The sequence below is a fragment of the Saccostrea cucullata genome, unplaced genomic scaffold (assembly GCF_032062105.1).
Source record: "Saccostrea cucullata isolate Sc308-1 unplaced genomic scaffold, CSIRO_AGI_Scuc_v1 ctg4151, whole genome shotgun sequence".
NCBI lineage: Eukaryota > Metazoa > Mollusca > Bivalvia > Ostreida > Ostreidae > Saccostrea > Saccostrea cuccullata.
This window is the reverse complement of record NW_026937426.1, coordinates 7,684-18,555: the sequence shown is the minus strand read 5'-3', so window position 1 is coordinate 18,555 and position 10,872 is coordinate 7,684. Positions and strand designations below refer to the sequence as shown.

Genomic DNA, 10,872 nt, shown 5'->3' with positions numbered 1-10,872 from the left:
TACTTCTGCGTAAAACGAATAGAAAAAAAATCGCAAAATAAAGAAGTGCCAATCGAATTCCAAAGGATTGGAGGAAGTTTTTTTTTCTAATAACACATTTTATAAATTATGTCAAAGATCTTTAGTTATGACATCTCAGCAATAAGATATAACCAATCCCAACCAATATTGATGAAGCCATATTCCCCAGACAAATTCTGTATTGATAAGAAAGAATTACTAGTAAAAACAGAAACGGATGAACTATATGTAATAATTTAATATTTTTCTACGTTTATCATGCCACCTAAGTTGTCATACATGAAACTGATAAGCATTTATAATTTGCGTATCACAATTTGAATTCCAATAAGAAAACGACATGTGTTTATTTTTTCTGTCTAATTAAAACATTTCACGAAACAAAGACTTTGCACTGATGGAACCCATTACAAAGACGCTTGGCTAATTATTTTGTTGGCCCTGTGAGCTGAAAATAAAAAAAATATGATATTTCATAGAAATAATATTGATAAATAGAAATACGCATAAGGGATCAGTAGTAGTAGTGGTAGTAGTAGTAGCAGTAGTACTACTAGTAGTAATAGTAGTAGTAGTAGTAGTAATAGTAGCAGCAGTAGTAATAGTAGCAGCAGTAGTAGTAGTAGTAATATAAGTAGTAGTAATAGTAGTAGTAGTAGTAATAGTAGCAGTAGTAGTAGTAGTAGTAGTAGTAGTAGTAGTAATATTATTCATTACCTTACAGCGAGTCGTCTAACTGAAATAATAACAAGAAGATGTGAATAACATTGTTAAAGCTCTTTAAATACTAAATAAATTTGATAAATCACATTTTGCAATAATATTGGATCAAACAGGTTACGTTGCAAAAGGAAAGATCTTTCCTATGCATCCTGATTTTGATAATATGTATGCATAAACAAATAAATCGTTTAAATAAATAATCTTACTAAGGGGTCCTTCTTATATCTAAATCCTTATTAAAATCATAATTGTTTGTTATCTTATCATTCTTAATTTTCTGCAGTAATAAAAAATATGATAAATATTCAATAATCTCTACAAGATTCGTTTACTTTTAAGAAAGTTAAACCATTAATAAATACTGCGTATAAGATATATATGGTTAAATTAAAGCTGTCACAGAATGATGAGAATTATAAGTAATTCAGTACAAGTATTCGAAGACATCATAAGAAAGTTTAAATCATCCACAACAGTAATTGTAAATATTTTATTTTTTTATCGTTATTATCATTATTTTTTTTTTTTTGAATTTCTTAGTATTGAGAAAAATCCATCTCTAGATATGTTACCTTTTTTGATTCAAAAATGAAAGTGGATAAGTTTACCTTTATTCTGACGATTGATGAATCTTTTATACACTAGGACGGATACAGTGGTTCCTACCAACAGAGATACAATAACGACGACGACGGCGATGATAATGGTGTTTGAAATTACATCAGGGCTCTGATTCTGTTCATCAAATGTACTATTCACTGTTCAAAAATTGTATAAATATGAATTCAAGATTATGCGAATGTTTCAGCTATGTACAGTTCGCATTTTCGCGAGTAGATTTTAGTAGAATTCTAAGGGTAGCTCAAATTGAAAGAGTTCAGATCTGGGGCCTCATTTTAAACAGTTTGATTCTACAATACTTAAGGGTGTCTCCATATAAATATGACTATTCATGGTTTTTCTGTTCTTAAGAAAAAAAATTCCAATATAAAACTTTGATCCCCCATTCTGGCCCACTTTACCCCACGGGGCAATGACTTGAACAAACTTGAATCAACACTACCTAGGGATGCTATCTTTAAGATCAATCATGGATTTGCTGTTTAAAAGAGTGTTCCTATGTATTACTGTATTAAACTTTAATCTCGCCCTTTGTGGCCCTACTCTACCACGTGTGGTCATGATTTGAAAAGACTTTTTCTATATAAATATGACCAATTATGGCTTTGCTATTTTTGAGAAGAAGAGTTTTAAAGAATTTTCCAATGTATTTTCATGTAAACTTTTTTGGTCCATTGTGACCCCACCCTACCCCCGGGGTCATGATTTGAACAAACTTGAATCTACACTACCCGAGGATTTTTTTTCCACATAAGTTTAATTTTTTTCCTGGCCCAGAGGTTCTTGAGACGATTTTTAAAAGATGTTATTATTTTGTCACATTTTCCTAACTACTGCAGTATCTCCCATTGAAAAAGTGTAAAGCCTTTCGTTTAAACAAACAAGTATCCAAGGATACTTTGTGGTAAGTTTGGTTGATATTGGCTCAGTGATTCTTAAGAACAAGTCGAAAATGAGAAAAAGTTTACAGATAGACAGATGTAAGCCGGATAAAATTTGAGCAGGAAAGTTCATTTGTGCCTTCGGCTCAGGTGAGCTAAAAATTTAAACATGACTGTGACGTCATGCCCTTGTTCTTGCAGTCTAAAAATTTACCTATATCCGTACGGTAATGAACTAATGATAATTGCCAGTCCAATAATAGATTATGGGACGGCAATGATAATAAAATCGGAAAGTATTTTGATAACAACAAATAGAGTGGAATCAGGGTTTAATACCTGGTATGTGCATAAACAAAAAAAAAAAAAAAAAAAACAAATTAAGGATTTGAGGAAGGAATTTTAACCTTTCTAAAATGTAACACTTTCCATTGTTTATTATGCTAAGTGGTTTCCTTACACCACTGTTAACTAATTGAGTGAAACACGAATCTCATTTTTTGTTTGTTTGAGAAACCTGTAGTATAATCTTTCAATCAGTGTAAGTCAACATAAAAAGATAAAAGTAAAATCCTGACCGGAACAGACAAACGGGTATCCCGTCCAGAACTTTCCGTAACATGTGCGTTGTGTGTTCCCAGCAACCTGTTTGTATCCTGAGTTACATCCGTAAGTGCTGACTCCATTACAACCTGTAGAACTTGTGGAAACGTTCACGTTACTGTTTAATTCATGGGTGCACGCGACATCTAGAGAAAAAAAATCATGTATAAGTACATGTTTGATTAAAAAAATATTTAGTTTTATCTCTACTTTTTATTAGCATACACGTTAAAAAAACCTGCATTTTCTGTAAAAGACAGGTATTGGGGCCTGTGGCATACTAATGAAATGAAACATATGGAAATAACAAAGAGTATTCCAGATCAAAAATCCGTACAACAATACAAAATACATGAAATAGGAGCAGAGAAAACACGGACCTCCGAAACATCAGAGGTTGGATCAGGTGCCATAGAGGAGCGAGCAACGCCTGTCAACCGGTCACATCTGCCGTGTGCTTTTTTTCATGCTCAGGAAATATTGAAAAACGTGTAGAACCAGCTACAAGGTATGTAATTCATTTGAATTTTCTCTTAACAGAAAATTCGCTGCTCGACGGGAATAATACTGAAGTAATATGTATATAATAGAAAATATGTAGACTATTGATTCAAAATTCGATTTTTTTTCAAATCAGATTAATTTCTAACGCTATATAAGATTATGGGATGGTGTGCTATTTGGTGGATACATCCATGTTGATTGAAGCGCTAGAAATATTAACGTAAATGTCTTTGGAGATTACTTTTATTATATCTCTTCCGCAAGGCAGTTCATTTAATTGGATGTTTCCCGTAAAAAAATGTATACAGGGTTATTTTCGCCCATTCACACTTGCTGACAATTTTGCCCCATTTTTTATTCGCCCAGTCAAGTTTAATTTAAGAAATTATACTGTATTCTTTGAATTCGCACCGTTTCAAATTCGCCCAAATGAGAGTAGGACGAAAGGTGCGAAAATAAAACGGGGGTGAAAATTTCCCTGTATAAAGTACCTAGATAACAATATTACCTATGCTGCTGCGACGGAATTCGATAGAAATGGTTAATGACACATAGATAGATGATACATAGTATATGCAATATAATTATGAAATAAAATAAACACGGTCAAAAGTCCATGAGAACAATATAGGGTCGTGGCACAACAAAACCTACTGTCAATTAACAATGGTAATTTCCATTCCTATGTCGACACGATATATCCTAGTAAACTTGAGATAAAAGATACAATAGAGTCTTAGACATCTGTTTCACATTTTTACTTGAAAAAGACGTTAATTGTAATTTAATTTTTCTATCGCCAACTTCCCTTATTTATGCAGCAATATACCTTCATCACCAGCATACGGAGTTTACATATCTCATTACATGATTAGATACGCAAGAGCATGGTCTACGTATGAGCAATTTCTAAAACGAAGTAAATTATTGACAAACAAGTTGATAAAACAAGAATTTCAGTAGCCTCTTTTAAAGTCATCATTTCGTAAGTTCTATGGTCGATACAATGACCTTGTCGGCAAATATATTTTATCATTGAGTCAAATACTGACTGAGGCTTTTCTTAGTAATATTGTTAGTCCGTTATTTATATACTGAATTGACGACGGATTTTTCCGTTATTTCCCGATTATGACAAGGTGCACACGGCGGGTGTAACCGGTCGGCAGGGGATGCTCACTCCTCCGTGGCACCTGATCCAACCTCTAATATTTTGGAGGTCCGTGTTTGCTCTGCTCCAATTTTGTATTGTTTTATGGACTTTTGATCTGGAATATTGTTAGTTATCTCCATTTGTGTCACCTGAAATATCAAAGATAAAATCATGTGTTATGGAAGAGTTAGCTTTCCATATCAAACAGACACAGCTACCGTGTGCTCTTTGCTATGATCTGTCAAAAGTATTTCTTAAACCTGTGTGAAAATGATTGCTCAACGATTTTTACAAAAAAAGTTTAGTCAACATTTAACCTATTGGTGCATTTGCAACAATGTTGCTATATCGATCATATAATTTTACAAAATGTCGAATTCCTTTCATCATTAATATATTTGTAAATTTCTTGCATATTTATAAGAAATTGGTAGTACGTGTTCGCTGACCTAGCTCTTGTTTTTCGAATTAACTGAACGGAAAACAAATCCTGCACACACCTATGATTAATACAGATGAAAAAATATTAATATATTTATACAAGTTGTTTTATTTTTTGAATAATATGTCTTTGGTTTTAGGAAGCCACTTTGGTCATAGTGTAGTCAGTAAGCTATTGTTACTTTGGCCAACGATATGGTCCCCGAGCCTCTTTTTTTTAAATGGTACTCAACTATTTCTTTTTAGGAAAGCGTAATATCTTAATTTTTAAATTTTTTTTACGTTAACTTTTTTTGAAAGAAAATACATTAACGTCATACCAGTTATGTAAATAAATACATATGTAATATTTTGGTAAGAAAGTTTAAGAGTTGTGAAATTTGTTAAAAATGCGTAAAGAATATACATCAATATACAATTTATTTTACCACTGAGACACTTAACTCACTTTAAAAAAATAAGTATCAAACAAAATGTTCTGGACCTAGACTTTAGTAATAAAGAACGTTTCTTTGATGAATTTGTCTTTCCTCAACGAGAATAAAGAAAAGATAGGTAGAAGGTCCCTCAATCCAGTGCGTTGAGCTTTTCTCAAATTTTTCTCAAATTTAACCCACTTAGAATTTTTTTTTCAAAGTGTGTTGATTTTTGTGTCAAATTCAACGCACTTCAAAGTGCGCTGCCAAGCACCATATGTGTACAATAATAGTATATAAGTAATATGATGGAAAAACTGAAATTATATCGTTTTTCAAATGCTTAAATTGTTAGTTCACTGAAAGAAATACCTAATTACATTGTAATTCAACTTGTGTGCCTAGTAAAGCGTTCGTCATGATATGTAATCATTCTGTTCATTAGCTTAGATAGTGAAAAGTAGAGTAGGGATCGTAGATATACCTAGTGAAAGTTACTTATACATTCTAGATTTACTAATGTTATCGAGTAAATCAACCCAATGTCTAGTAAAACTACTTTTGAGGTAGTGATTGTATGGACGGTAAATTTGCTAGTCTTCTGAGTGACTTTCACTAGTTATTTCTTGTAGTGTTGGACTAAATTAAATCATGTACATAAGAAACAGATGTGTCAGACTCAGTGGAATATACCGAGTCACATATAAATGGAAATAGCTAATGCTTATCAATAAAACGTCGGTAATATATCTGAATGTTCAGCTGAAAATCACGGAAAGTTAACTATAAGGAATTCTGCTTCATATGAGTATTAAACACATATTGGCTATAAACGGAACCTGGTCCTTTTGAAATCTTATTTAACTTTGTACTTCTAAACATTACTTAAATGATGTCAATAAGGAACTATAGAGAAATACATTAAAAAGATAATATTTCTTTGTTTACAAACCGTTTGGAAATCTCCATTCACCGCTTGAACCCCAACCTGTCCTTATATAGATATATTTGACATCAAAAGGAGTGGAACGAGTACAATTCAAGATTATGTTGATGCCGACCGTACCGCCCTCGCCTGCTTGGATATAATTCCCTTCCCATGAAATCCAGAAATTGTCGAAGAAGGTTTGATTCAGAATAGTTTGGGAATATGAATCACATTCAGTACCACCTATACCATACCTGATGACAGATCTGGTATTTGCCCATCCCCCAAAAATGATTTCATAATGTGTACCACAGTTGTCACAATCGTCGGTACCGATGGCAATCTGAAAGTCATTGTTTGCTCTTGCTCTGAAGGTTAGAAATGTCCTCCCCTCGGCTAGTAAACAACTGGATGTCAGACTGACGTAAGTTCTGTTGTCTGGTGTATTTAAGCTTCTTTCTGAGGAAGCTGTTAAAAAGTGAACTTAAGTTTTTAAATATTCGCAAAAATCAAAATAGTGGAAGTATTCATTTTTTACTATAATATTTTGCTCTTTATAAGCTCTATGTAGATAGTCTTCTAGAAATTCGATGCCAGCAACTCTACTAAAAGACTGTTTTTAAAATGAAAAATAATACCCTTTGTATGTAAATTTGCCAATTTCGGCCTCTGCAATGACACTTGTATGACGAACATAATAACAGTAATCAAAACTAAAGGTACCACATGTAGCTGGCTGTGAGCCCTGAGGTTGCGAATTGCAAAATTTGTCATATCGTCAATAAATTTATTGTGCCTAAAAACGACCTCTGAGAGTATCATCATAATATTTACATGTACAGCCGATCTGAAGGCAGGATATGGATTGTGACGGAGCTGTTCCGCAACTATACCCCGAATGCTTTTGACACGATTGACTCCTCTGTAGATTTTGTGTTGTGCAGTCAGCTGGGCATGATGACCACGACGACCATGAAGACCAAAGCACTGAAAATACAACACATAAACATACAATACAAAAATTAGTGCATTCAAGATTTAGCACAATGATGCTCATGGGATTCACTTCTCATCATGAATGAAGCTTACACACAGGCCAATAAAATAGATTTAGACATACCATATCCTAACCCTAAGGATCTAACCTTCGTACTTAAATGTGTCTTGGAATACAATTACTTTGAATTTGACGGAAAATATTACAAAAACATTATAGGAGCCAGCATGGGTGCAATCCCAAGTCCAGAGATCTGTGACATCAGAATGTATCAAATCACAGAGCATATAATGGCACAATTCCACCATGCAAGCAAAATTTTCTTCCACGGCAGATACCGTGATGATGGTTTTATAATATTCAATGGAACGCAACCAGAGATAGAAGAATTCTGTAACATTGCCAATCACTGTCACAAGCATCTAAGATTTACATTTGAAATCTTTCCATCTACTGTGAACTTCCTTGATAGTACAGTTTACAAAGGACTCAAATTTCAAAATTTTAACTGGATATCAAGTCGTTTATCAAACCAACAAATAACTTTCAGTACCTACACAGACAGAGCGCTCATAGCCCAGCTGTGTTTAAAGGATTCATCAAAGGAGAATGCGTTAAAGGACTGTAGTTTAGAGTGTCGGGTCCTAATAAATCTCAAACTAAAGAGCAACTGTTACGTAACCCTAAAGTACTGGTTACTAAATTTAACCCTTGCATTAAAGGACTGAAAAAACGGATTCTGAAATATTGGAATACCATTCTTAGAAATCCAGAATGCACAGCTTCATTCAATTCTAAACCAATCATAGTTTACAGCAAACACAACAACATAGGTGAAGAGATAATCAGGTCTCACCTTAAATGAACATTATGATTTATGTCTGTGACCCCTGATAAGGCTACTTAAGAGCCGAAACACTTTACAACTACTTGCATAATTTAAATCAAAGTAATCTGCATTATGCAAAAACATATCTACTATAAGTGTGGTTTGGAGTGTCGGGTCCTAATAAATCTTTTACAAGTTTGGTTGATTGATGTCGCTAATTTTCACACAGTTCCGCGCACTTTTTAAGCATGATTTTTTGCACAAACTTAGGTCAATTTCTTCTTGTAATAAAAATTAACATTATCGAAATTCAGTACGACAATAGAACCGAACGATATATGATCAATTTCTTAAACGAGGTAAATTAATGACAAACAAGTTGATGAAACAAGAATATCATGTGTGTTTAAAGTCATCATTTCGTAGGTTCTATGGTCGATACAATAATGATCATAGGTAATTACAAAAAAAAAATCGACATTTTTGATACTCTTTGGTTGAATTTCTAATTTGACTCCTTAAAAATCAGTATTTATCTAAGGAATTTGCTGTTTTACAATTTTTGTCTTCGTTTTGTTGAAATGTAGCGCCGGAAAGGGACTCACAATACTGCAGAAAGAAACCATGCCAAAAGGTGGGAAGAAAGAAGCATTGGCTATCTTTTAATTTTTGAAACATTGAAAATTTTGCAGTGTGACAGATCTCTAATAAAGTTAGATTTCAGAAAAACGTCTTTTAAACATAGAATTCAGTCGAACATATGAGAAATTCTTTTATCATCTTGCGTTATAGAGTCAGTGAGATTAATGTACAGAAAATACAAATAACAGGACCTGTACTGCGTTTGCGTTTAGGCAAAACAAAAAATTATTGATAATCAAGAAAGTATCTTCTTGATACTAGCTTTGCAGGAAAGGCGATTAATTGCAAGAGTTGAAGAAATGGATTATAAAATGAAAATGGTATCCTTAACTAAGTTCATCAACAATTTAATAAAAGACATATTTCTGTTTGTGTTTGTGAAATAAAATTGCAATAAGTAAAACAATCACTTTTAAAATATGTGTTGGTGCCTTGTTGCACAATATTGCATTGTATCAATGTGACATAATTTGTGTGAAACCCAAGTGAGTTTAAAAAGTGCACAAACCTACGAAAGCCCAGAAGGCTCATTCGAGATTCGAATTTCGAAATACGAGATTCGAAATTCGAGATTCAAAATCCGAGTTTCGAGATTCAAGATCCAGACTAACCAATCAAAAGGGGATTCAACATTTGATTACTCCCGTTTATCATGTTTTTACTATCAAGAAATCGTTTAATATATTCATAACAAATGAGTCATTTGATTAAATTACAATGCAAGAAAGAGGATTATATATATTAGAAGGAAATTTAAATAATCATTGGATTTTTGATCAGCAAGATATACTTCAATTTATATTATGGCTTCTTAAATATTAAATAGAATACATATATCAGGAGTATATATATTTTTGAATTGTTTTCTTTGTTTCCGGGGTTGATGACATATAAATAAAGTTATGAATAAGTTTCAAGTGTCTAAAGATAAACTATAACCCTACCCCTACCCACCTCGCCTGCCTATTTTTTTCAAACACACTGAAAATGTTACTTTGTAAAACCTGAAAGGCGACGTAGCATTGAAAAACAAAAATCGCGTTCGTTTTCCTGATAGAGGAAATACATAAAAAAATTAAGTATTTAATTACTTATCTTCATCTAAGGCTTTGATTTCTTGAATTAATTAAAAATCGTATATACAATACAGATTTGCAATATAAATTAAAATGAATGCGGCATTTATTTTATTTTATATCAATAGAAGATGGGTCTAAATTAGATGCAGAACTATAGCGTTATGGTTTTAAATTTTAGTCTCTGACCATACCGTTATGACCAAAGACTAAAATATACTTGTGACACCTTATAACGCTACAGTTCGATTCAGCAGCCAAGTCTAAAATGTACCCTTTATAAATGTAATGAAATATATACCCTTGAATAACTGTGCAGTATAGAGACGATTCATAGTACTAGTATTTCTTATCTAATTATAATCAAATATAATATTCTCCCTGAAGCAATGATCTGATAAATCAAAATAGTCGACATACTTGTTGCGCAAGTCAACGATAAGACCGTATAATATTCCATATATACGTATTTACTACTTTGTTCAATGAGAAAAATAAAATTATACATGTATTTTTCAAAATGTAATCCAAATTTTATTTTTATTTCATTTTAATACATAAAACATTTTTTCCTGCATTATCATTTTAGCAAATGACCCATTTGATATAAATATATTCAACGATTTCTTGATAGTAAAAACATAACAAAAGGGAGTAATCAAATGTTGAACCCGCTTCTGATTGGTTAGTTTGGATCTTGAATTTCGAAACTCGAATTTCGAATCTCGTATTTCGAAACTTGAATCTCGAATGTCCGAAAGCCCAGAAGGCTCATTCGAGATTCGAGGTTCAAAATACGAGATTCGAAATTCAAGTTTCGAGATTCAAGATCCAGATTAGCCAATCAAAAGCGGGTTCAACATTTGATTACTCCCCTTTATTATGGTTTTACCATCAAGAAATCGTTTAATATATTTATAACAAATGAGACATTTGATTAAATTATAAAGCAAGAAAGATTGTTTTATATATTAAAGGAAATTTAAATAATCATTGGATTTTTGATCAGCAAGATATACTTCAACTTATATTATGAC

At 32.5% G+C, this 10,872-nt stretch overlaps 1 protein-coding gene across 1 annotated transcript; it reads right to left on the bottom strand.

Moving 5' to 3' along the window:
- Positions 1-413: 413 nt before the first annotated feature.
- LOC134248196 (uncharacterized) lies at positions 414-7,278 on the bottom strand (the record flags this gene model as incomplete). The annotated part of the gene is made up of 6 exons (XM_062730620.1): positions 414-469; positions 739-757; positions 1,353-1,502; positions 2,825-2,995; positions 6,316-6,759; positions 7,126-7,278. Coding segments are annotated over 6 exons (962 nt in total), but the record flags the coding sequence as incomplete, so codon positions are not given.
- Positions 7,279-10,872: the final 3,594 nt, after the last annotated feature.